The 26,830-nt window shown below is 48.8% G+C and overlaps 1 protein-coding gene across 1 annotated transcript; it reads right to left on the bottom strand.

Moving 5' to 3' along the window:
• Positions 1-532: 532 nt before the first annotated feature.
• On the bottom strand, positions 533-26,251 carry CFAP99 (cilia and flagella associated protein 99; the record flags this gene model as incomplete). Its single annotated transcript, XM_080939011.1, has 15 exons — positions 533-649; positions 795-957; positions 2,708-2,913; positions 4,428-4,579; positions 4,802-4,943; positions 10,722-10,926; positions 13,046-13,134; positions 13,360-13,431; positions 14,689-14,763; positions 14,945-15,025; positions 17,356-17,533; positions 18,737-18,849; positions 21,572-21,666; positions 22,647-22,791; positions 26,138-26,251. The coding sequence occupies 15 exons, from the start codon at positions 26,249-26,251 to the stop codon at positions 533-535; spliced, it is 1,947 nt and encodes a 648-aa protein (XP_080795137.1).
• Positions 26,252-26,830: the final 579 nt, after the last annotated feature.

A 26,830-nucleotide genomic window follows, 5' to 3' on the forward strand; every position in this document is an offset into this window, starting at 1 on the left:
GGATTTGGGCTCTTGATGATAATAGAGAGAAGCCCCTGAAAGGTACCTGCAGTTAGCTTAAGCCAGAGTCACCTCTTTGAGGACAGGTGGCCTCATTAGCAGAACAGGAGACCAGTGGACTATAGTTGCTGAGATCGCTGTGATGGTCCATGTGAGACATGTCCAGAGCATGTGCTTAAGAATCTGACCGCATTCGCAATCCCACACTTATGTAGGGTCCTAGGCATATCTACTGGCTCTGGGTGGAGAGTGGGGCTTCCTTCCAGTCCTGTGAAAAGACTTGCTGGACACAGGGAAGAGCCAGGTTTAGCCTATAAAAACGTGGTAGCCAGTTGCAGTCCAGAGGGAAAGTACATACTTGTTTAACATTTCTAAACACCACCACACCTTTTTTCAGGAGCAACGATACAGGGGCAGGCTGGAGCTGGGGAGAGGGTAGGCTTTGTTCTAGGGATGCAGGAAAAGAGCCACTGTTGGAGGAGCAGGGGCGGGGGCTCACATAGGCAGTGTTGGCGTGGGGCTGCCGGCTGGCTCAGGAGGCCTCCAGGTGATGGGTAGGGTGGCAGGTACGGTCTGTCTCTTGCCTTGCCCGCAGCCTGCGCTCGCGACTCTGATCCAGCTCCAGCCAGTGCTGCACCTCCTCCTGCGCCTGCAAGCGGGTGGTGGGGTGGGCTGGAGATCAGTCGCTCGAGGAGGCACTGGGTCTTGCACCCCGGCGCTTAAGCATGAGCTTTCCCACGCTCTAACAGCCTCCAACCTCTCAGACCCGAAAGTTTGCTTTCCTTTCAGCTCACCCGCAGACGTGGGCGTAGGGCCCGGAGCGATGACACGAGCCGCGGTGCTGTCTGCCTACGGCGTTCAGCTACCCTCTCCTCCATTTTGCGCTTCAGCTCCAGCACACGCTCATCCTGGGAGGGTGTCCCCAGGCTTGTCGCCTGGGCCTTCTTTTCCTCCCACCTAGACCACAACAGCACTAGCTTAGAAGTAGGCTGAGTAACACCCACGAAGGTTTTTGTGGTCCAGCCAGTACCCTTTTAATTTTTTACTTTTTTAAAGATTTATTTATTATATATGAGTACACTGTAGCTGTCCTCAGGTACACCAGAAGAGGACATCAGATGGTTGTGAGCCACCATATGGTTGACGGGATTTGAACTCAGGTCCTCTGGAAGAGCAGTCAGTGCTCTTAACCACTGAGCCATCTCTCCAGCCCTTAACGTTTTTTTTTTTTTTTTTTTAATTGCATTCTAATTAAGTATACAATTGGTGTGAAAATTCTTTTTGCTTCACACTCCCTCTGGTTTTCTCATGTCCCTAACTCCCAGAGTGACAGCTGCTGATACTGTACATCTCTATACACCCCGCCCCCCTCCTTAGTATGGGCCACTTTTCCTTTCCAATGGCAGGTCTTACTGCCAGAAGCTTTCATTAAAATATACATCACAGCATGGGGGAATAGGGAGTTGAACACGTGCTCTCCTTGCATTTCAACTTGTGTCCAACTGTCCTGGCCCTATTTATCCTCAAAGATCCTCCCATTAAATTCCTGTGGTAGAGGTTGGCTGTAGGAATGGAATGGGGGTGGAATCTTGAGAGGCAATCTAACATCAACTAGTACATCTGGGGTCTGCCAGGGTGAGGCCAGCATCTGGGAACTGGTAGATTTCCTGAGATGTGTGTCACCTAGTGTTGTGCCCAGCATTACTTCCTCTGAACTCCAGCCAGGGCAGCAGGTACTTGGAAGGATGCACCTCTTCCACTGACAATGAATTGGGATTTTTCTTCTGCCCACTCCTCCCCTGTCACATGAAGGCACTTCCTCTAGAACCCTGTGTACTGTTGTAATAGGGTTACCACCTCCCCCAGGAACAGTTGTGACCACGAGACCAACCTGGCTTCTATTGGACACTGGCCTACAGATGTTCTCAAACAAATAAAAGGTCTGAGCATATATACATACAATTAAATGTGATATAGATACTGGTTTTAAAAAGAAAACAAAAGAGAATTTTTAAAAGTCCTAGCAGTCTTAGGACACTTAGAGAAGTATGAATTCAGGCAGGTATTTGAATGATATTGAGAATTTTGCTTACTTCTGCCTTCTGCTAGTCATGTTATGTAGGTCAACCTACATTAAAAAAAATACTACAGGGGCCTGAAAGATGACTCAGTGGTCAAGAGCTGTTCTTCCAGAGGACCCGGGTTCAATTCTCAGCACCCACATGGAGGCTCCCACTGTCAGTAACTCCTGCTCAAGGGGATCAGTCCAACATCCTCAATACACATATATGCAGGCAGAACACCAATGCACATTAAAAGAAATACATGAAAAGAAAAAGTTTCTATATTTAGTGTAGAAAATACACTGCTAAAGTATATGCTACCAGTAACCATTTCTATGGTAACTATTTCTAAATGACTTTGAAGACTGAGAAACAGCTAGCTAACTCGGCGGAGCACATGCAGCACAAAGGTTGTGCTTGGGACATTGATGCATTGCCTAAGTTGTGTGTCACGAACATGAAAGCCATTGCCACAGAACTGATGATTCTCTCACAAAATGAAAATGGCTAGGGTTACTGTAAAAGATCGTCTTGCAGGGGCTTGTGGCTGTGGCAAGGGCACCCACAGAGGAAGGTGGATAGCAGGCTTGTTGCTCCCTTGCTCCTACACATGGAGGTGTTTTCCCTGGGACCACAGTACCCACCTCAAAGCTGCGGTCCTGCCCATGGCTGCACGGCACAATGAGATCTGCTCCACTGTGTTCTGTAGCATTTGGCTTTTGGCTCGTTTGCCCTGGATGATTTGATCCCGCTTCTCCTCTTGCTCTCGTTTCTGGGACTCTTTGAGCAGGGCCAGCCGTTCTCGAAGTTCCACAACAGACATCTCACCTTCTAGACCATATCCTGGAATCTTCCAGATAACAGGAGAGACCACAAGCTGGCAACTGTACAAGCCACTTGCCCTTCATATCCAGACTTTCCCTCTGCTCCAGTCTGCCTGTGAAACCCCATTAGCAGCTTCATCCTAGATCCCTACAGTAGAGCTGGACTTCTCAACAGCATACGCCTTGCCCTTTGGGTCTAGATGAGACCCAGCTGTCAATTTCGAGAGCCTTCCAGACCTGCCCTCTTGCTCCTGCGAACCTAGCTCTTCTCTGCTTTCTCATGCAGGCTGCTGCCTTCCCACCTCTCTTCTTGGCCCTTGGCTTTTTTCTGGCTCTGGCCATTTATACACTTGGGTGCTCCTTACTTTTATCCCAGCTAGATTCTGGAGAGTCCAGGAACCTCACCTTTCAACATGTAGCTCCCCAAATGTCTACCTCTGTGAATGCAGTTTAGCTCTCTCCCCTTCAGAGATCCATCTCTGATGGGTAGCTCTTTCCTCAATAAAAACATCCCATCCCCATCCTGCAGGTAAGTGGGAGGCTCCTAGGACTCAGGAAGCAAAGGAAACTTATGAGGCTCAGGAAGCTTAGGAAATTACAGGATTCATTAGACCTGAGAGGGGCAGAGGCTATGATTATGGAGCAAAGATGCTTGCTGGAAAGAGGAAATTCTTGAGCAAGTGCTGTGTAGCAATTTTCTCTAAAGGAAAGCAACCAGTCCAGGTGGTATGTGGGGGGGGGGAGGCTTGTGAGATTCAAGACTCTCCCCTGATTTATAAAAGGAGTGCACAGCTGCTGGGGAGGAGACTCTGACCAATAGGGCTGTCAGAGGAGATTCTCAGACCTATCAACCTGTCAAGTTGCCTGCAGATTGTTCAGAGAGCTCTTGGGATGCAGCTTTCATGAGCTGTCTTGTGTGTTGGGGTAGGCTTTTCAGTGACATAATGCATATGAGCCCTCCTGGTGCCTGTAAGTAACCCCTTGCCATACTGCTGATAGGAACCCCAATACATATATATTGGTTCACCAGGTTGGATTTCATTACCTTGGTTTGTCTAGGGTTCCCTTTCTGTGGTAAGGTGATGAGTGTTGCATTTCCTCAGAAAAAAGCCTTCAAACAACAGCAGGCTAAACTGCCTGCAGATTGTACAAGGAGTGCCTGGGGTGCAGCTTTTCTGAGTTGTCCCTCACACTGGGGTAAACATTTTGGTAAGCTCACTTTTGAGACATCTGTGCTTCCATAATTAACCCTTCCCCGTGCTCCTATATGCAGCCTAAATAAATTCACTGGATCACGAGTTTAGATCAGGGTTGAGTTGTTTCTTTGGTCTTTGCTTGGTACCATATTGAGCTCAGTGGAAAGGTCACAGAAGAAACCTATGCCTGTCCTGCTGAATCCAACCACCACACTTTGTACCCAAGTGACTAGGGGATTATGAGTAGGGCAAGACCAACCTTTGGCCTTGATGGGAGTTCTGTACGTGCTGTACCGCACAATGAGGTACCCTGATGTTGAGACCACCAAGGGCCACAGTCTCACCTGGGTGAGGTCCACCAGCTTCCCCTTGCGTGTGGGCTGTGTCTCCAGCGCACGCAGCTGAGCGATGAACTCACAGCGGCGCTTCTGCTCCTCTTTGGCGGCCTTTGTGCTGCGCTGTAGCAACTCCCGGCTCTCCTCTATCACCTCCTGAACTTGGGAACAAAGTGGGGTGCTGATGAGGGCAGTGAACGATCTAGCAGACATTGGACAGGGGCTATGCCTGCCAGGAGTGTCTTCTTCAGGCCTTGGCCCCTACTCAGTCCTAGCCTACCCTCCAGGGGCACCACCACTCACCGACTAAAGTAGCTTGTTTGTAATTAAGCAGGATGTCAGGGAATGGGGAAGGCTTCGTGGCACCTGACTCCCTGCAGTACCTATCTGCTGCCGGCCTTTCACAAGCTTCATCTGGACTATCTTGACATTCTTCTGCGCCTCTGTGACCTGCTCCACCAGCTCTTTCATGGCCTTCTCCTCCTGGAGGCGCCTCTCAGCACACTGCAGCATCAGCTCAGCCGTCTGCTCAGACAGAGGACCCAAAACAGTGACAACTGGACTGGACTGGGTCTCCCCAGCCTACACCAGAAATTAAAGGGGCACCCAGCCAGCCCTGCCCTGAGTCCATCCCAGAGCCTTCAGCCCCTGAAGAACTTAGTCCCTTTTGAAGTTGGGCCTACTGGGGGAAGTTCCACCTCGTGTTCTCCTTCCTTCTTCCCAGGGTTGTCCTGGGGTTGAGTTTTCACTGTTTTACTGCAGCAGCTCTAGAACCTGACAAAGTGAGACGCTCATAATGAGGAGAACCTAGTGGAGAGCATCTGGTAAGAAGCACATGTGGTTAAGAGGTACAAGTGCCTGGGTTTGATCTGCTGAACCAAAGGAAGTGGTGGTGGCAGGGGGTTGTGTTTTGACGCAGCCTCCTGTAGCCTCTATAACCTTGGTTGTCCAAGGGATGACCTTGAGGTCCTGGTCTTCCTAGTTCTGCACAGGAGGGCTGAATTACACGTGTGTCCCACCACTGCCTGGCTGGATAGTCATTTTACATCCTGGAGATTGAAACTCAGGGTTTCCTCATACCCTCTCACTGATTTAAACCCTCTGCCCTAACTTTTGAAATATCACAATGAAGTTGGAGAAATGCTTATATGGAAATATAAGGTATAATAAAGTGGCTGTCTGGCAGGGCTGTGGTGGCCCATGCCTTTAGTCCTAGCACTTGGGGAGGCAGAGGCAGGTGGATCTCTGTGAGTCTGAGGCCAGCCTAATTTACAGAGGGAGTTCTGGGACAGCCAGAAATACACAGAGAAACCCTGTCTCAAACAAACAAACAAACAAAAACTAGCAATGACAATAAAAAAGCCAAACCACACACACAAAAAGTTGCTAATAGAATATATAGTCATTTGTATTATTATATTCCTATTATATATAGTGGTCTCAACATGTGGCACTGGGAATTAAACATGGGTCCTCTGGAAGAGCAGCTAGTGTTCTTAACCACTGAGCTACCTTTCCAGGACCAACCACTAGCTTTTATGACATGTAGACCATTGGCACAGCAACCAAAAAGCCTCTCTGGTCATTGTTTTAGAGCTGAGATCAACTCCATTTTGCCTGCAATCATGCTGGACTCCAAAACAAGTCTAATGTCTAAATAGTCTGTTGCAGCTCTCTAAGTCAGATCTGCCCTGACCTGGGACCCTAATAACAGATATAAAGATTTTTCATGTGGCCTAAGGGTGGCAACCTTTAGGCCTCCCTAAGCTTCAGCTTAGTTTTTTCTTTAAAATGTTTTTGTTGTTGTTGTTGCTGGTTTCATTTCCTTTGCCAGGCCACTTCCTCAGCTGTACTGGGCATGATGACCAGCTTGGTCACGGGCTCCAGAATGGGGGTCACCATCAGTGATGGTGACCATCAGCACAGTCCTGAGAGTTGGCAAAGCAAAGGGACTGGATGGAGGAAGATGAGGTGCTGATTCCTGGTTTTAATGCAGCGTAGGCATTGGGTGGGCACAGGGAGTTGGTGAGACCCGTGTGCCAGATCCACAGAAAGACTGGAGAGTGAGTGGCGAACAGCGAGCTGGCTGGGCTTAGGGTTAGACACCTGGCTGTCTCCTCTGATAGAAACCTCAGACGTGGGTTCTGCCTCGTATTGGTGAAGGGCAAGAGGCAATAAACGCATCCCTGGTCCAGCTCTTGTGTTCCACCACACAGGATAATATCCAAATAAGGGGTGTTCTTCAAGGAAACACCAAGCACCATGGGAGAACTTCAAAACCAACACAGAGCTGAGCTGGGGTGCAGCTCAGTGACATGTAGAAGGCCATGGACTTAATACCCTACACTGGACAAACAAACAAACAAACAAAACTCCAGAACATGCTCGATGGCCTTTGTGTGGCTGAAGCCAAGTGGAAAAATGGAGAGTTTGGTAGAAACGTCCCCACAGCAGCCGGCATGTGAATTGTTTTTCAGTAGTGGATTTGGTGCTGAGACCTGTGCAGCTATGAGGTGTTACAAAGTGGGCTTTATTCAGTATAGCTTGTTATTTGTACAGTTCATCAAATTATTTTAAAATGGGGATACATTTAGTTAAGAGAAGAACGTATAACCAGGAATCAAGTCAGTGTTAAAACTAAATTAGAAATAACACTGTTGCACTAACTTATAGTGCGCAGGGACCTAGATTCAAATACCAGTATGAACAAATCTTTCTATCCATCAGGCCAGCCACACACAAAGATTGCTGTTGCTGGGTGTGGTGGCTCACGCCTTTAATCCCAGCACTTGGGGGTCAGAGGCAGGCAGATCTCTGAGTTTGAGGCCAGCCTGGTTTATAGAGTGAGTTCTAGGATAGCCAAAGCTACACAGAGAAACCCTGTCTCAAAAGACAAACAAAAAGATCATTGTTATACCCACAAGTTTAAATACACCTTTCCCACACTTGATAGAGTTCCGAATATTGGTCACTGTGGATGAAATCTGAGCAGGCACTCAATATAAGCCCCCATGGTGAAGTATAGGGGCTTGTTGGGGAATAATCAGGTCAGGTCATTTTTAAAGACAATGTCTCCCTGTGTAGTCCAACTTGACCTCAAAGTCCTAACCTTCCTGCCTCAGTCTCCTATGAGGTGAAGTTGCAGGTATGCATTGCCATACCTAGCTAATAACTGGGTATTAACTGCCATAACTAGCTAATAAGCATAGAAAACCAAGATAGGCCCAAGCATTTTATCTCTCAATATAAAAGAGGCTTCTGAAGACTCTGGAGCAGTGCCAACAGATCAGAGATAAGCCAAAGGGTACTGTGGCCATGTGGGAGTAAGGGGACGCTGCACCAAACAATGGCTGTAGTTGATTACCATATGCTACAACTGTACAAAACAAAACAAAAACCTTCCCTACAGTGCAGAGTTCACAAGAAAAATCAAATTCAATTTTATTTCCAAATATCCATCAAATGTGACTATCATTAGGCAAACATGTTAGCCACAGGAATGTGTACTGGGCATGCTCAGAACCAACAGCAAGACTCCTGGGCATACACAGTTTGGCTATCAGGGCATTCACCCACAGACAGTGAAGTCCACAGTTCTGGGTCTGGGATGACAGCCTCTGTGACCTGACAGTGAAAACAGTTATGTTGTTAAGGTTCAGGGTTTGCTCACAATCCTCAGGGTTGGCTGGGTGTTACCCTTACATAGCACCCTCATCCTTGGGTTCTACCCATGGCCACTTATTCACAAAACCTTTGGGTGTCAGGAGAGACCTTGTTAGGTTGTTACCAAGCTTGGAGAGGCCAGGAAGACACAGACTCAGCAGACACTCCTGACTCAGTGCTCAGAAAGACAGACACAGCAGTCATTCTTGATTCAACCTAGATGACAGACCTTTCTTGAGTTACTTGTCAAATGTGGTGATATAGGAGATGGAGCTAGCCACTGTGAATGTAGAGGTGACTGTTGAACTGTTGAGGGAAGGGGTGACTTTGATAGTCACCAAGGCCCAACCTCCCTCCACTGCATCCATGGGAAAGCCCAGAAGGGTAGAACCTGGGAGCTGCTTACTTCCCAACACTGCTTCTCCCACCATTAGCTTCTTCTGAGCTGCTGTTTGTCCACAGTTAAGAAGATATGTATGGAAATATAACTAGAACACTGGCCTTAGCAGGAATGACCCCCCACCCCGCCCCACCACACACACGGCTGGCTACCTCTCCTCAGTTTCATACAACCAACTTCCTCTAGGTCTCAGAAGCTAATCTTCTCACACCTGACTCCTTCCCATAGTTCCTCTTTGTGTCCAAAAGTCCCACTTTACTACAAGCCATAGGCCTTTAATATTAACCAAGCAGAAGGTACCCTAGGCAGTCAAGGAAGGATTCATCTTCACACGACTCTAATACTGGTTGGTGAAAAGATTTCAGGGCACCGACCAACTTGACAGAAAGATTAGCAAATGAACAGAATTCAATAGTACGGTTACCTAGCCAGGCAGGACCATGTGGCAGAGCTCAGAATAAATGGGATAACTGAGTTACAGGCTTGTGGGAAATAAACCTAGCTCAAGGCCTATGCACTTAATATATAGTCTCCATGTCATTATTTGGGAACTGGGTAGTCATAGAAAGGCCGGTGGTTACAAAACAGCCTAGCCGAACTGATGAGTCTTGGGTTCAGGTAGAAACTTTGCCCTTAAAAGTGAAGGTGGAAGGCCCATAAAATGGGATAGTGGGTAAAAACACTTGCACCTTAAGTCTAGCCACCTGAGTTCTGTCCCTGCGACTACATAAAGGTATGGAGAGAACCGACTCCACACACATCTCCTGACCTTCACATGCCTGCTGGGGCACATCCCTTTGCCTGAGATAATTATAGAGAAGTGAAAATTAAAAAAAAAAAAGTGATAGAGGAAAGGATACTCAATGTTGACCTCTGACCTCTACATATACATGTACACACAGGCACCTGCATTCACAGGTACACAAACTCATATTAGCGAGTATATATAAGCCACACACACACACATACACACACACCATACACAGGACACATATGTACAAATAAACAATAATAAATTTAACATAGCTTAAACATTATTAATAAAATTGGATTCTAAAAAAAACCTTCAGTAAACCATAGGAAAGTTAGAAAAAAAGAAGAAACACTTCACCCAGTGGACTCAGAGGGTGAAGTGTTGAATATAGACCTGATGATCTGATTTCAGACTTCAGTCCCACAGGCAGTAGGAGAAAACCAACTCCCTAACCTTTAAACTCATGCTGTGCATATAACCAAATAATGGTAGACAAGAGCTACCAAAATAATTGTGTTATTTTAGTCTGTACATACTAATTAATAGACTGGAAAACAAGGTTAAAAATGCAAAACATGAATCTACAAGAAACTCATTCCAAATATGCTATAAAGAAGCTAAAAGCCACAGGATGGAAAATATCCCTTGTGCTAGAGCCTACTTCTTTGGGATTCCAGCATATAGCAGATACCCAAGACCAGTTGAGACACACAGCCTCATAAACTGAATAGCTAATGGATTCTTGGACTTTCTGTTGGTAGACAGCCATGGATGGTCTAGCTGGGCCACAGCCTGAAATCATTATAATAAATTCCCTTATAGATAGATAGATAGATAGACAGACAGACAGACAGGTAAACAATCTATCTGTTCTGTTCCTTTAGAGAACCCTGACCAATACAAACAGGGTCTCAATATGTGCTCCTGGCTGGCCTGCATACGTAGACCAGGATGGCCTTGAACTCACAGACCTGTCTCTGTCTCCTGAGTACTGGGATTAAAGGTGTGTGTCATTAAACCTAAGGGCAGAAATTTTTTAAAATTTTATATTCTTCTAAATTTGATGACTTAGTGAAATTGATCAAGTCCTTGAAATATGCCAAGTATTACAACAACTCACTTAGCAAAAAAATTGTTTTGAAAAGTTCTATAACTGTTAAGCACGAAAACAGTATGTGTGTGTATGTGTGTGTTTTACTCTCCAGTCTGCACTTGAACTTTCAGTCTGACCCTCACAAGTGCTGAACTGAGTCTAGCTATCAAGCACCATGTCCAATTAAATGACATGTCTTTTTTCAGTAACAGGATTGAACCTAGGACTTGGCTTTACATATATATATATATATATATATATACAGTGACCTGGGGTCACTGTTGCTGCCAGGCTATAGCCAGACATAACATAGTTTCTCTGCTGGCCATAGCTCATGACTCTCAGAAGTCACAGTGTGGCCACTCCTGGCCACTCCTACACAGTGTACATCACCTCTTCCTTCTGCCGGTCAACTTTCTGCCTGTTTTCCTGCATAAGGTTCTGCCGGGCCAAGATGGCCTCCTCGTGGCTCAGCTTTCCCCGAAGCCGCCTGCACTCGCCTGCAGCCAGCTGCTCCTCCAGATCCTTTGCCTGCATTTTCTTCTGCCACTCAAGGAACTCAGAAAAGTCCCCAGCCCCGTCCACAAGTTTATCAACTCTGGGGAAAGAGAGAAAGAGGGGCAGCTAGGTTTTCTCCTATGACCAGGGCCACTAAGAGGCCGCTGGTCCTTCTCTCGGGAATGGACTACCTCAAAGGACATTCAGCCATACCACTCACCCCATCCACCACCTACCTTCCATCTGCCAGTCTCTCCTGTGTACCCAACCACCTACCAGTCATCTCCCTCCCTTCATCTACTTCTTTGGTTCTTGCTCTGTCTGTCTGTCAGTCCACTTACCAACCCTGTCCACACTTGCTTGTTCATATACTCATCTTTCCAGTCAGCGGCCTGAGCTCTCAACCACAGCCCAACTTGTGGACATGAAAGGATGCTCATGGGTGGGGTCCAAGGAGTGAGAACAAAGTAATACAACAGCAACTAATCTATTTGAGGGTTACAATTGGCATCTTGAGGTGTGCAGTCTGGAGGACAGAGCCCTTGGCCTAAGGCATTGAACATCACCTCTAGGTAGAAGGTGACCCAGCAGAAACGAATGAAAAGATGCCCAGCTGCTGTTCATTGTGGTAGCATGCTTGCTGGCGGGTGAAGAGAAATTGCATATCCTGGTTTGAGATGGGTGTTGTGGAGTCAAAACTTGAGTTAACCAATAGGATCAGGCTGTGTGTTCACTTTACTCTGAAAAATGTGGAGTTCCTTGTTCTATATAAACTAGGGTGGGCCAAGGCAAATCCACTTAGTCTAGAACAGCCGGCTGTGGTCTACACCAGCACAGTGCCTGATTCCAAGGTTCCATGGAAAGGCCCAGGTAGGTGACGGAATGAACTGATGTGTTACGGAACAAGGAAAACCCAATAATATTTTACTGTCATAGGAGGCTCAGAGCAAGAAATGGCACTGACCTACTTGAGTTCCACCTCGCTCTAGAAGGAGAGGCTGTGTGAGCTAAGCCACTCCTACTTCTTGAACTGGCGTAGCAGAAGCCTGAAAAGTCCTGGAAGACTTTCATGACAGAATCAGAGAGCAGTTCTAATAGGACAAGTGTTATAGGCAAAATCTTCATGTTCAAAGATGGAGAGTGAACGGTGAAGCTGTCAGATAGGGCTGCTTGTCTGCTAGCTGGCCACCCCAGGTAGCTTCGGATGGGGCAGGCTACCAGAAACACCCAGACAAACCAGGATCTGAGTGCAGAGGGAATAACGGCTAAGCCGATTCCCCTTGGCCAACGCTGCAATCAACCACATCTACCTCTGAGGTCTCTACGAAACGCAAATGCCAAGATTCGTGTGTGCTCTTGGACAGCTCAGCAGGATAAAGGATCTTGGAGGGTGGTAACACTTGGAAGAGTACGAAGGCCCCTCCTTAAATTCTTTCCTATAGGCTCTATGCATCAGTAACATATATCAGTATCAGTAATAGTATCTTTTACATCAAACTATTAGGTGTACATTAACGTGATCCTGAGCTCTGTGAGCTATTCTAGAAAGCTAATCAAACCCCAGGAGGGAACTTGGAACCCTGATTCATAACCCAGAGGTGAGAAGGGAGCCCGCAGGGGACTGCAATTATTACCTTCAGGGAGAGGTCTTAGGGTTGCAGCCCAACCCCAAGAGGTTTGGCGCTGTCTCCAGAGGCTGCTGAGCTGCTGACTTGTGTTACTGAGAGCTTGGGGGAAAACTAAGGTGGTTTTGCCTGTTTATTTTGAGACGCCCTCTTGCTGTACAAGCTAGCCTAGAACCCTCCATCCTCCTGCCTCAGCCTTTAGAGAGCTAAGAATAACATATGGATCACCAGCCAGGTGGTGGTCATGCACACCTTTAGTCCCAGCCCCAGGACTCGAGAGGCAGAGACAGGTGTATCTCTGGGTTCAAGGCTCTACATCAGGACATCCTAGGTTATACAGAGAGACCCTCTCTCAAAAAAAAAAAAAAAAAAAAAAAAAAAAAAAAAAAAAAAAAAAAAAAAAAAAAAACCAAAGCAAACAAATGAACGAACAAACAAAATTGCCATGCCTTGGCCTTGCTTACATACTGTTCAGCATCATCAGAACTGCTCCCTCCTCTCTGCCAAGCGGTCTAGTGACAGGCTCTTACTAAAGGTTTTTTTTTTTCTTGAGGGTGGAAGGGAAAGAATTAGATAACTCCATCTGCCCCTCACCTCTGCAGCTCCTTCTCCACCTGCCGCTGGTATAAGGCCCCTTCTCGAAGGATGCTGGCTGTGTTCAGCTTGACGGGGAAGTTGTTAGGCTGTGGCAGAGGGGAGGGATGGATGGTAGGTGTCTCAGAGCAAGCGTCCTGCTCTCTGCTGTCAAGTCCTTCCAACTTGTCCCCCACCTGGGCATTCCCCCCTGTTCCAAAGGTGAAGCTTCCGTGCGGTCCTCGGTTCTCTGCCTCCCACTCTCAGAGACATCCGTGGGTAAAGCAGGTGGGAAGGCCCAAGATGAGGCCTGATGCACCAGGAGAGCCTCTCACCTTGTAGAAGGTCAGATTTGGAGTCCTGTGTATGCGCGGTACAGACTGATGCCACAGCTGCTTCTCCATGCCCTGCAATCAGGCAGAGGTGCTCTGGTATCGGGGCCTCCCCAGAACCCCTGGAGAGGTCACCTACTCCTCCCCTCTGTCCCCACACTAGCTCCCCATGCACATGTGCCTACCCTGTTTTCAGAATATCATCCTATCTCCCATTGCACTCTAAGCCTTGCTAGGGTGTTGGACTTCCTGGGCAGGATCATGGAAAGGAAAGGATGAGCTAGACCTAGGTACAGCAGTCCCTAGATAGGATGGCTAGCCTCCTCGGGATTCAGCACCCTTTTCCTTGGTTATCCCCCAGGGCTGAGTTTTTGCTGGCCACATTCCTTTTTCTTGGACTGAATGTCTGCCCCATGCCCTCTGTTGTCCCTTGACAAAAGTTGGTGAGACCTTAAGTTCCAGTGTAGAAGAATAGTCTTGAAGGGTAGCCATCACAACCCCAAGCATGCTGCTGACTGGGATACATAGCCCAGGCACTACCCAGATGATAGATCTCATGTGGATTAGCTGCTCTAGATGGCCCTGCTCCTAAGTGAGTTTCTCCAGTGGACAACTCTTCTTTGTATTGGTCCCTAGTCACCTTTATTTTATTTATTTTAAAGATTCACTTATTTATTTTATGTTTGTGAGTACACTGTCTTCAGACAAACCAGAAGAAGGCATCAGACTCCATTACAGATGGTTGTGAGCCACCATGTGGTCGCTGGGATTTGAACTCAGGACCTCTGGAAGAGCAGTCAGTGCTCTTAACCACTGAGCCATCTCTCCATCCCTATTTTATTTTTAAGACAGAAACTCACTATGTCGACCAGGTTGGCCTCAAACTCAAAAAGATGTGGATCATTCCTGCCTCCTGGAGTTAAAGCCATATACTACCAAGCCCAGTCTTTCTTGTCTTTCTGTATGGGTTTGAGGAGATGCATCAGTGGGAAACGGCACTTGCTGCTGAGCCTAAGGCTGAGTTCAATCCCTATGACCCATAGGGTAGAAGAGAATCCATTATGCAAGCTGTTCTCTAACCTCCACAAGAGTTGCTATGGAGCATGAGGCTGCAAGGCAAGGATGACCTGAGCCACTGGTCCTTCTGTTTCCACCTCTGTGCTAGGATTGTAAGCATCTGTCGCCACAGCAGGTTTATGTTGTGCTGGAGATCAAACCCAAGGCTTCATGAATGCCAGGCAGATACTCTAACAACAGAACTACATCCTCAATCCCGGAAGGAAGGATTTTACGGTATGAGAAAAATACTACCATGAAGGGGCTGGACATTACCTGTGCTTGTGAGTCGCTGTGTGACCGGGGCATGGCACACTGTAGCTCTTCCATGTTCGCTTTCAGCAGCAGCTCCTGCCATGACACCATGCTGTTCTTCCCTGACCAGCAGCAACCCAGGGTCCTGAGACCACTGTGTGTGTGGGTTTGATGGGAGAGTGTATGTGCTGTCTAAAGGTCCCCAACCTTCTCCCTTTCCCCTACTCTTAACAGGCTGATGGGGGTCTGTAGGGAGACGGGGGTCCCATATGGCCACCTCAGCTCTCCGGCGGTTATATGTCTTGATCATCTGCAGAAGCTTCTGCTCCTTGGGCTCCTGATAGGTACTCTGAGGGACCTGGTGGAGTGGCAGAGGGAGTCTGTGGTTAGAGGGTCAGACCAGCAGCAGGCATGGGGTCTGGAGTTAAGTATGAGATGGGGCAGACAGAGAGAGCTATAAGGCAGTGCACTGAGGGCACGCCTCTAGTATGGATAACTAGGGTGGTCAAGGTGTTGGAGGGGGAGGCGGCTAGCTCTTAGAATGGAAGGGGTAAGCAGAAGGTTGAAGAGTGTCTGTCATACACGGATGCCAAGTCCTGACAAGCATTGAAGTGGGCCTCCTTGGTAAGCTCCCTGGGAAGGGACCTTAAGACTTTGGTCTGTCTCTCATAGGAGATTCTCAACGTCCCTATAGTAGTTGTGTCCATTGGGAGCAGGCGAGGAGCCATCCTGGTCACCCTTGAGCCCGAGATTCCTGAACCTGTCCCCCTAATCCTTGCCTTCTTTCTTTGCATGTTTTAAAGATACAGCCAACTCAGCTCCCACAAACACAATGCCTTCATCTTCCTCCACTGTCCTGTCCCCAGGCTTGATGATCCTCACTGAGACCCTGGTGCCGTCTTTCCATTGCCCACACTAAGGCCTCTTTCTCTGTGGCTGTGTTCTTGACACCCATAGCTATCTCTGGTCTTGTCCACTGTCTACCTGCTTCAAAATATTCTACTAAGGACTTGCTTTCTTGGCTTCTTCCTGGCAGCCAGGAGGAGCTGTGTGGGTTCCAGCCCACTTGATTGTGTGTACTATCTCTGCTCCTCAAGACTGGTGTGTCATTTCTTGCCTCCTTCCCTTCCTTACTTCACTGTGACTTCTCCTGGCTGCCTTCCAACTTGGGGCATGGAAGGCCTGGGGCTAGCACATATTCTTGGCTCATATTCAGGAGGGGAAATGGAGTCCTGGCCATGAGTCAGAGAATGGAAGGTGTTGCATATAGGCTTTGCAAATACAAAAGTGAGTTCAGGGAAGATATGTCATAGTGAGGGGGCAAGCAGAACTGTCCCTTAGCCAAGTAGAACAAACACAGAGAGAGGCAGCTGGCAGGACTGGTTCTTGAGGAATTGGCAGTAGAAACATCAGAGACCCTGCAGATGGGGTAACTGTGGAGTTGCTTAGCAACAAAGCCCTGTGACCTATCTACCCATCCATCTGATTACTTATCATCTATCTACCATTCATATAGCTGTTTATTCATCTCTCTACTCATCCATCTATCTATCCTGCAAGTATTTATTGAACATCCTCTCTAAGCCTCAACTTCGCCACCTGTGTAGGGAATATGGTACCAATAAAATGGATGCAGAGCCAGACAATGAGTAGGCCCACAAACTGTAAACAGTAGCTGGCGCTATGGAGAAAAGATGGGCCAAGAAGAAAAAAGCTGAGTGGGATCCAGCAGAACTGAGGCCTCGTGAAAAAAATTTTGGAATGAGAGATGTTCAGTGAGTCCTCAAAAATGGGAGAGCCAGGGTGAGAGGTGGGCCCTCCAGTGCTACCCTTCTAGTCCTTCATTCTTTGAGGACCACACTGACCTAGGAGGTCCACATTAATGCTTGTGAGAATCCATAGCCTACTCAGGACTTGGCACCCAGAAAAATGGTGAACAGTTCAAGCAGGCATGAGGCCTGAGCTGGACCAGTCAGACTTTTCTGAATAGTTCCTGTCCCCATATATTCTTTTCTGTCCTAGACAAGGGACAGTTTAGGCACAAGGCCTGGAGTAATTCCTTTAAAGTTAAATGAGACTAAGTTAGTCTAAAGATGAAATTCACTTACAGAGGAGACTAAGGTACAGGTAGTCACAGAGAAATAGAGCTGGACCCCTGATCAATCTATACCTGAAGCCTATCTCTACTTTAATACAGGTGCTCTATATGTCTAAGCCAGTTGGAGCTGTGCTTTTCATTACTTGCAGTTCAGAACATCCTGACTGCTAAGTTAAAAACCAACAGGAGATAGAGAGGCTTTCAGCAGAGAAGGTAGTTGTGAGCTTCCCAGAGTTGGAGCTCTGCACTTCTGGGGTTCATGCTGACATGCCTCATCAAACCTGAAAAGTCTGTACCATCTTATGGGGAAGGTGGGCGCCATGGCTAATGGTGAACTCTAAGCACCGTCCAGACAGGTCTGAACCCATAGCCAGACAGTGTATCCCTGTTTGGGTCCAGAATATGGTGGGCTCTGGGTCAGCCATCTTCCCTCTCTGAGTGTAGGAGATGTGGGTGGATTGTGGGATACTAAATGCTCCTGTTTAGTCAGGTACAACCTTGACCCTGGAGAAGCCCAGCCACCCAATGTCCTCCACAACCTGTTCTCCCAGTCTGAACATCCTGATGGTGAAGGAACAAACGCAACTCACAGGTCTTGGCTTAGCCATAGTGGGGACAGGCTCAGGCATAGTAATGGCACGGGGCTTTGGGACGGTCAGGTTGAATTCCTTGGGCACTGTGAATTTGGCCTTGGTCTTCAAGAGAGGAATTTGATTGGTTGCCCCTCCCTCCAGTTGTTTGATCAGCTCCTGGACCTCTGGCTGCCATCTAGAAGGGAAAAGTGGAGAAGGTCCTAGAGGCACATCCTAAGCAGGCCACCAAGATGCTGGCCCCTGGGATCTGAAGGACCCCAAGTGCTTGGCTGTCATTCAGGGTGAGGTGATAATGGGTGGGTGACCTTTTCACTGACTAATTTGTGGGTACTGTCCAACTGCACCTCAGTACATGCATTAAATCTCCCTTTACACAGATGTGGAAACCGAGACCCATGAGACAGAGGAGCTGGGAGGCCGAAACATTCCCCACTGTGGGGGGGGGATCTCTGAGAGTGAGCAGGAACTGGGGTGTGGGGCTAATCTGGACAGGGTATATAGTACTGATGGATGTAGCTGAAAGCTGAGGAAAGCATCTGGGGATGGGAAAGGAATGTTCTGGAGTTGCACTGTTGATGGCGGGGGGGGGGGAAGGGGGGCTGTGTGTGCCGGGTGGAGTGAGGGGTCACATCCTGCTAAGGGACAGCCAACTGTCCTAGGGTCCTGTGGAACAGGAGTTTCAGAAGGGTATTGGTAGGTGGTCCAGAAGTCCACAAACCTCCTTTCAGTTCCCATTCCCTGAGTGGATTCAGCCCATCATCATCAGTGTTTCCTCCTGTGGAGCTCACCAAGGGCAGATGCATGACTTGAAATACCTTCTGCCTCATCTCCAGAACCAGAACTACCCAGAGAGACTGAGGGCTACCAGCAAGCAGCTCTCATGAGGCCATGGCTGGACTGGGCCTCCTACTTTAGGGTAGGTATGGGGAAGCAGCTGTAGGTTTGGGATGGGGCTGATCCCAGAGAGGGCTGGGAGCCTGTGGTAATTGTGGAACTAGCACACAGCTGCCCCCCCCCCCCATTTTTGAGTTTGTCCTAACTGCTAACAGCAGATATCAGTTGGGACAGGACCAGCCTATCTATCTATCTGCCTGTCCCCAGGAAGACAAGATGATGCTCCTTCCTCCCCTTGCCCTCTCAGAAGGCAGGAATCTGGGAGATTCATCTTGCTGCCCCTGCCACAGGCTGTGCTAGGCAGATTCATTACATCTGACCTCTCACCCTAACCTGGAGCATGATCTAGTCTCTCACGGGGCTTCTGTGAGCAGGAAAGGAATGAGGAGACTCTCCCCCTCCTCCACACTCGGAGGCACCTGGAGTGGACACAAGACGATTTTCAGAGACCCAAATGCCACAGCTGACCCCGCAGCTGACCCACCTCATCAGGGGGTCGATCCAGTTCTCCATCACGTGGGCCGTTTCGTAGATGAGGCTCCACTCGTCTTTGATCCATGAGCACAGGTTCAAGGGGTTAAAGAAGAATCTGAGGAACTGAGGTGGGAAACCCTTAGCAGCTCAATGGTGGCTCTGCTACCACCCACTGCTGCGCCCAGACTTGATACTGTTGTCATGCCCGCTGTAGATGGACGTTCATCCAGCTTCTAGGCCCGGAAGGCCCCTTGCTCACTCCTAGGCAAGATGCTGCAGGGACACATGGAGGGTTGCCTGCCACCTGCCCTGCCCCATTACGGGGCAGGGGGAGGGGATCTATAATTTTGGGAGTGCTATTTCCTGTGCCCTGTAACCCTGACATTATAGCATTGCTGGGGAAGGGTGGGGAAAGCCCTCAAACCTAGGAAGGTGGGTTTTCACTCAATCCTTCACAGTGAGTGTCTGATGGTTCTCAGCACCAGGAGTGAGGCTGCATCCCTAGACAGGGGTTGTACAGTGTGAGGCCTATGGTGCCCTCAGAGGGCTCAGAGCTAGTCCTAGGACATTACTAGCGCTACAAGCTTCTGCTGGTGGCTTCTCAGCTTCTGGTTCCCAAATCTGAAGCTTTGGCACAGGGCCAGTGCTCTCCAGTTTCTTAATGGGGTCAGCTGCTCTAGGGAGCTGGAAGGTGCCTTTACACAGGGCACAGCTGTCAGCTGGTCAGGAGGTGCAGGGTTGGTCCTATGTGGTAGCCTTGCTGTCTGGGACAGTGTCAGGTCTTCAGCTCCTAACTGAGGGACAACCAGGTTTGAATCCCCCTGTAGCTGCTCTTAGAGGGACCCAAGAAGCTGTAAACACACTCAAGCCTAAGAGGGTCTTGTCTAGCTTAGAGGATTCCTGAAGACTCTTTGATATAGACCTTTCAGAAGCAATCGGAAGGGACAGCCAAAAGCAGGGTTACACTTATGCCATTATACTGTTTTCAGGACCAAGGACCACATGTCAGAGCCCAGGACAGCTTTGTGGTGACATTAAACATGCAGCTAGTGCTTGGAAGTAGCAAATCTATTTGGGGGATGACTTTGGAAGTGCATTACCACTGAGAAGACAGGGCTGAGCAAGGTTATGACCATCCCGTGCCTCTGGTCACGACTGCCTCCCAGTGTAAGCAGTGTCCTCACCAGCTTCATTCTTGCCAGCCTCTGGTTTCCTTGTGGCCTATAAGACTATTCTTCTCAGAGGCTACCAAGGCCTCCTTCTAGAGCTTTCTACAGTTCCCCACATGGCAGCCTGCCCACTCTCCCACCTTTTTGGTCCTTGCCCATGGCCAACATCCTATCACCCTTTTCTAATCTCTCAGTGAGACTGGCCTCTACAGCTGCCTCTGGGGTCCTCACCTCCTTCATGCTTGCCCAATCCAATCTGGGCACATCCTACCTTTTTTTTTTCTATCCCCTAATTCCTCTCCACACACCACACTGTTGTCAACAGCTGAATCTCCATCTTCACCTGGCTTCTTTCTAGATCTCTGAAACAGGTAGAGGACCCTAATGGGGCCAGACTCACCCAATGGGACATGGAGTATGGAGGGAGACAAGGAGAAGGCCTTGTACTGGTCCCCATTCAACCTCCACAGCTTTGGTCTCTGGAGTTTTCTTTCTCTTTGGATCTCACACAGGCGAAGGAATTATTATACAGCCGAGACTTAGCTTCAGTCTTTCTCTTTTTTTTCATTTTTAACTTTGACACAGTGACTCAGGCTAGCCCTCTTCTCTTGGCTTTCCAAGCAGCTGGGATTACAGGTCACAAGGCCTGGCTCACATGAAGGTTTTGTGGGGTATTGTCATGAGTCTCTAGAGCTCCATAGAGTAGTCAGTGACCAGGTACTGGCCTGGGGTCACTATTGTGGGTTGCCCTGGTGATGTTTGTATTCTGATGTTAATTCTGCTTCCTCATGAGGGGCTGCCCACAAGGAGGGGTAAATCATGTGCTCAGGTGATTTAATGTGACCCTTCTTCCCATTCTAACAGGTCAAACAAGGCTAGGGCCTGTGATTGGGCAGTGGAAGGGAGAGGTGAGATTGGACGTCTTGAAGGGGGGACAGAAGGAGAGAGGAGGGAGGAAGAGGAGGTGGAAGCCAATATGGAGCAGAACCATATGTCTGGGAGGAATTGCAAGTAGCAAGGGTCTCATATCTGGGGAATAAACTAGTATAGTGATAGATCTGCCACATCTAGGCATATAGCTTATAATTATAATAACTGGGTCGTGTTTTTTATATAGGCTTATTGGGGTAAGAAATTACTGCAAATGGTCATTGCACATCCAGAGAACAAACAGTATGTGGTCTATACCTCCAAGCATTTGGTGAGTCAGCACTGCGGGACCAGGAGGCAAGGTGGAAGTTTGCTCAGTAGTCATTTTAGATTCCAGCACAAGGCAGCAAGAGACTGAGCCAAGTACAGGTCATGCTGAGTGTGGCACTGGCCAGGGCAGTCCCAAAGCATCTCTCCAAAGATGCCATTGATTGTACTTCTTGGTCATAAAAATGAAGTCTTTGCTTAAAATAATTCTGATTGTTGATCTGTCACAGGGTACTTATGTTTATGTGCAGGTAGGAAAGCCTGTCATTCACAAACCAACCAGACAGACTTCCCCGGAGACAGAGAACATTGTCCTATACAGGGGGTGTCAGCTGGTATTAAGCAGAGAAAAGGCGCACCCACCAGTTTCTCTGGCTGGAGGATGAAAGGCGGGGCTGATCAGACACACGTCTGGCTCTGATTCTTGTCTCTCCTGGCTGGCAGCCTCAACCTCAGTAGGTAGGGACGGTGGGGCTCACCTTGCAAATCTTATCCACAGGCTGGGACTTGATGATGCTGCAGAAGAGCTGGAAGCCGAGCTCATTCAGCTGGAACGTGGCCAGGTAGCAGATCACTGAGGAGAGAGGTGGTGGTGTGAGGAGCGCCCAGCTGCCCAGGGGCTCCGCGTGTGACCTTGGGAGAATTCTGCAGCTGCTGAGTCTTGCAGGCACCTCATTCTGTCAGGGTACGTAAGGACAGGCCCACATGGCAACTACTGCTTCATGCGCAGTGGTCGTAGACACTGGTCACTCGGGGCTGTTAGATTCCGCACACATTACACTGCATTTGGTCAATTCTCAGAAATCCCAGGATCTCTCTGGGCTAGAGTGATATCATTTCCAGTTTTGTCGATTTTGTGAGCTGAGTCACTTTGAGCCTTTGGATATGGAGACTCCTCTGATGAGGTTGCTCAGTCTACGTCTGAGCCAGGCAGTTAGGGTCAGCCGAGCTTTGCATCTGGCACCAGCCACCCATCTCAGCCAACCAGGATGCTATAGCCCTTACCTTTCCACCTCTCTGGGCCAGCAGCAAGGCCAACAGTAGATCCTAGGGCTAGAACCCTCTCTTCCCTATGGCTAGCACTAGCCACTGTCTACAGACACCGTGTTCTGTAAATGAGGACAGTGGTCAGAGGTGGCTCTCATATTTAACTGTTCCCTGGATGATCCAGATTAGCATAGGCCTGTTCCTTCACAGGTGACAGGATTAGGACATGAACAGACTATTTTGGCTCAAGCTTCCTTCATTTTCTTTCAGGTAAGTGGCTGGGGGGTCCATGTCTGCTCCCCCAGGCCCCAGTTTCCCCATCTGTGAAGTGAGAAAATAAACCTAACCTGGGACATACACTTATGGGCCCCTGGGAATCAGGTGAGAGAAAGACCTAAGAAGGAAGGAAGCACAAGGAGCCGCCTTCTGTGTCCTGAAGCTTGTCTGCTTGTTGGCCTCTTTCAAGTCAGCCTGTCAAGGGTCTGTGGCTAGCTTCCTCTGGAGTCCCTGTCTGGAGTGGGCAGCAGGCCTGGGCCTCATGGACACGTGGACAGTGAATACACGTACCCTCAAAGAGGCTGTAGTCAGACCACAGGCAGAGCCGGCCATCCCGTGCATAGAAGGCATCCACCACGATGGTTAGTAACTTCTGGTATTCAAGGCAGCCAGACAGAACCTCCAGAACAAACCCAAGCTTCTGGGGACTCAGAGTCTGCAAAGGAAAGCCGAGAGAGAGAGAGAGAGAGAGAGAGAGAGAGAGAGAGAGAGAGAGAGAGAGAGAGAGTGAGTGAGAGAGAGAGAGAGAGAGAGAGAGAGAGAGAGAGAGTTCTCTAGGACCAGGGGATCAAGGACAAAGGACAGACACTCCCATATGGCTGAATAGAGGCCAGATAGCTCAGCTCTCTCGAGTAGTGGACAATGGCCACATTAGGAAGGCAGGACCTCCAGGGTGGATGAAGGCAGAGTAGATCTAAAGACAAAATAAACATGGAAAACAATGAGAGAATACAAACACAGACAACAAATGTTGTGCAGATATTCTCCTATATGAGGATGGGGGAATCCACAGAGACAGAAAGAATGGCAAGCAGGTGGCAGGGGAGGGGACAGGGAGCCAGGCAGCTGGTGTTTCACAGGGATAGAGTTTCAGGTCAGGAACATTAGAGGTTACAGAGATGGATGGGTACAGTCCTGTGAATGTGCTTTGTGCCACCTGAAAATAGTTAAAATGGTCAAAAGTTATGACATGTGCATTTCGCCACAACTTAAAAAAAAAAAAAAAACCGAGTTCATACAAAGGCTTTCAAATGAAGAAGTGAAACATTATCCAAAAGAATGCTGCATGATTAAGGGACATCCTCGAGAGCTTGTCCTGAATAAAACGCAGGATGGCAGTGGCTAGTAGGTCACAGTAGGAACTCTGTTCCCTTAGTAGGGGATAGTGGTTGGTACACACCTTTAATCCCAGCACTTCCGGTGGAGGCAGACTGAGCTCCAGGCCAGGCAGGACTACAAAGGAAGACCCTGTTCCGAGAGTCAGAACCATCAGGGTGCAATCATTGCTCTAACACCCCACCTCTAAGCGCCGGACGGCATCGGGAGCAAGACCTTCACCACAGGAGCCTTTGGGGGACAATTAAGACCCAAATGATAAGATGACCTGTTCGTGATACATGTTAATTATTTTAAAAAGTAATTAGGGTTTTCAAATTAAGATCTGAAAAGTAATTAAGTTTTGGAGGAAAAGGAAAATGAGAGTATCTGCTAGTGCCAGTACAACTCTGAGAAACTGGGTGGGACACTGGACGCTGAGCCTTTCCACCAGGCGATATGAAAAATAGGTTTCAAGAGCTTCCTGTCACGACCCTTTAACAGAGCTGGTGTAGCTCTGGGGCTGAAGGAAACCTTCCACAGCACAGACAGTGTCCATGTGCACACATCAGGGGAAGAGGTCTGAGCAGCATTAGAAACAGGAACCAGGGTCTAGCAGCAGGGTCAAGCATCCTTGCTCCATCCCACAGACCAGTGTGATGCAGCCATTAAAACAGCCTATGCTAAGATTTGTAAGAGGACTGCAAAATGGCACATGAAACTATGGGCTGTGACTCTGTGGCCATCGAATACATCTGCCCTTCCTCTCAGCTCCTCTGCACCCACAGTCCACTGACTCTTCTCGAATAACTTCAAAATTAGTAGCTGTTTCCCCACAGTTGGCTACCCCTTTCAACTTCTCCCTTTCTCATATGGCTGCCTATGTTCTTGAACTAGTCCAGTCCTGTGGCATCTTGTTATGCTAATACCCATTTGTCTACAGTCTGGGCTCTGACATGACATTCTTTTCTGCTCATAACCTACCTCCCCATGGGCTAGCCACACAGACTGAGCAGCCAGGTCTGAAGGTTAAGGCACACAGACCCTGCTGGCAATCCTGTCTACTCACTCTCAGTAACAGGTCAGGACCTTGGGCTCTTGGGTCTCATCTTGGTAGGCCCCTCTGCCCAGGAAGCCCTATCCTGCTTCCAGGGATCCACTGCTTCTCAAAGTCCAACTCTTTGCTCCTGCCTGGCTGCCATGCTCTGTGCTGCCAGCTAAGCTGGCTCAGGTGAACCCAGGCTACTGCAGCTGGATCCACGCTCTGGGTCATTTACTTAGGCAGTACATCCTAATAAGGTCAGGACCACATGAAGAAGCACCTAGGGCTGCCATGTACTTGAGGTATACAGTCTGCCTAAAGTATGCCCTGTCCTGAAGCCTTCCGTCAGCCTCTGCCTAACGGTCTAGGGGTTGTGTAACTTTCTGGCAGGAGGCATCTCTGGCTTTGACCTGACAGTATATTACAGCAGGTTTCTGACAGCTGTAGATGAAAAGTGTTGTTCAAACTGGGTCAGTACCCAGGGCCCCAAACCATGTTGGCTTCAGAAGGACTTTGGCAGAACCTGAAAGGATCAGCATCTGAAGCAGGAGCTGCTTCCGTGCCCAAGGTAGAGATCAGCTCCATCCGCTGCCGCCAGCTCACTGGATGGCATCATGGTGCTAGGCCTCTTATGGAAAGGAACACAGATGGTCACAACTTTGTGAGTTGCCAAGTGACAGCCAGGACCCATTTACGTTAATCTAGTGGTTTTAACAGAGAAAGTGCCTCAAACTAATTATGAACTGCTAAGACTCAGTTTTCTGCAATGCTCATCAAAGACTAATGGCACTAACTTCTCTCTGCCTTGCTTGAAAGAACGGGCCCTTCTTCTATAGAGCCCCAAATGACCTAGCAGTCCAAGGAGCATGTTGGGTATTCCAAGTGGGTGTGGGGGGGATGGCAGGGACAGTGGAGGAACAACTCGAGGGCTCAAAAGAATCAGAAGGCCGTATGGCCATTGGAGAGGACAGGAGGATGGGTAGGTGAGCTGGGAAGGCACAGCAGAGTGCCTTGTCTGATGCGGGGAGGGAATGTGCTTTGGAGATTTCACCATCCAGAACTCACTTGAAAGTGGAGCTGCCATTGTGACAGGCTCAAGTGGAATGAAGACACACTCTCTCACCTGCAGTGGGATACGCTGCTGCTGTCTTGGATGTCCCAGCTTCCAGAACCTTGGAAGCTACATTCTGTGCAGCTTTCCCAGCCTCAGGCCTGTCATAGCAATGCTCACAGACTGAGGTGGGGCCTAAGGGTGGAAGCACTTAGTAGGGCCCAGACTTTCTACTAGAGGCCTCTTCAGCTAGACACAACCTACCTTGAACTGTGGCCTTAGGTAGGTCTCTGCCTCTCTCACTGAGCTGTCCAGTCACAGCTCTTCCTATGAGGGGCTGCCTGCTATAATGCATCATGGAAGTTTTGTAGCTTGGGGTAGAGCCAGTTCTGATGTGCATTTTGGGTGCTGGGAGCCTTCTCATGGCAAAGAGTTTTTATGGAAGGACCACCAGCCTTTAAGAGAGCCTTGCCTCCCACTTCTCCCCACAGGAAGAAACGGATCTCATGCTGCCTGCTGGGAACTGAGATGTAGGTGACACATGTCACTGGTGTGCTCTCCCAGGACCCTGTGTGCCCGCTACCCTGACCGTACCTGCTGTAAGGAGGTGAATACGGTCTCCAGGAATTGCTCGGGGTTGTCCTTCTTAGGCTTAAATTTGTCTAGCTGCTTTATCACAATCTCAATGCATTTTTCATAGTAGGCCATCTCTGGAGCAGGGTCCTAAAACAAACCGATACCAGACACATTATCCACAGCCTCTGAGTTGCCAGTTTAGCTGTTGGCTGAAGTGGTTGCAGGACCCTTACCCTTACCAACAGGAAGCGCACGAGGGTTCTGGGTTAAACAGTGAGATTTTGGAGGTAGGGATTTGGGCTCAGGTGAACTCAAACTTGCTATTTGGTTAGTTCATCTCTGGCTTCTGCTGCCTAGGGGGTTCTGTTTGGCCTTGGGGAACCCACTGTTACTTGGCCCCTGCTTCAGCCCTCTCTGCCCTAGGTTTCAAGGCAGTCACCAAAGCCCCAGGGCCAGGCTGTGGGTAGGGTGACCCCTGGGATGGGCTCAGGTCAGAAAGCAGGCCACTGAACACTCCTCAGTCCAGGTGGGTAGCCGGTTTCCCAGCAGGTTTTAACCAGAGCAGGCGAAGATGACAGAATCAGGAAAGGCTGTGGAGTTCCCAGGTGCTGCGGCATGTGAACAGCATGACCCAGGCTCACAGATGCAATAAATAGAAACAGTAAGAAACATTTGGTTAAAATAAATAAAGGAATGGAGGAGAGTCGAGCA

This window comes from Micromys minutus, assembly GCF_963924665.1.
Source record: "Micromys minutus genome assembly, chromosome: 1".
NCBI lineage: Eukaryota > Metazoa > Chordata > Mammalia > Rodentia > Muridae > Micromys > Micromys minutus.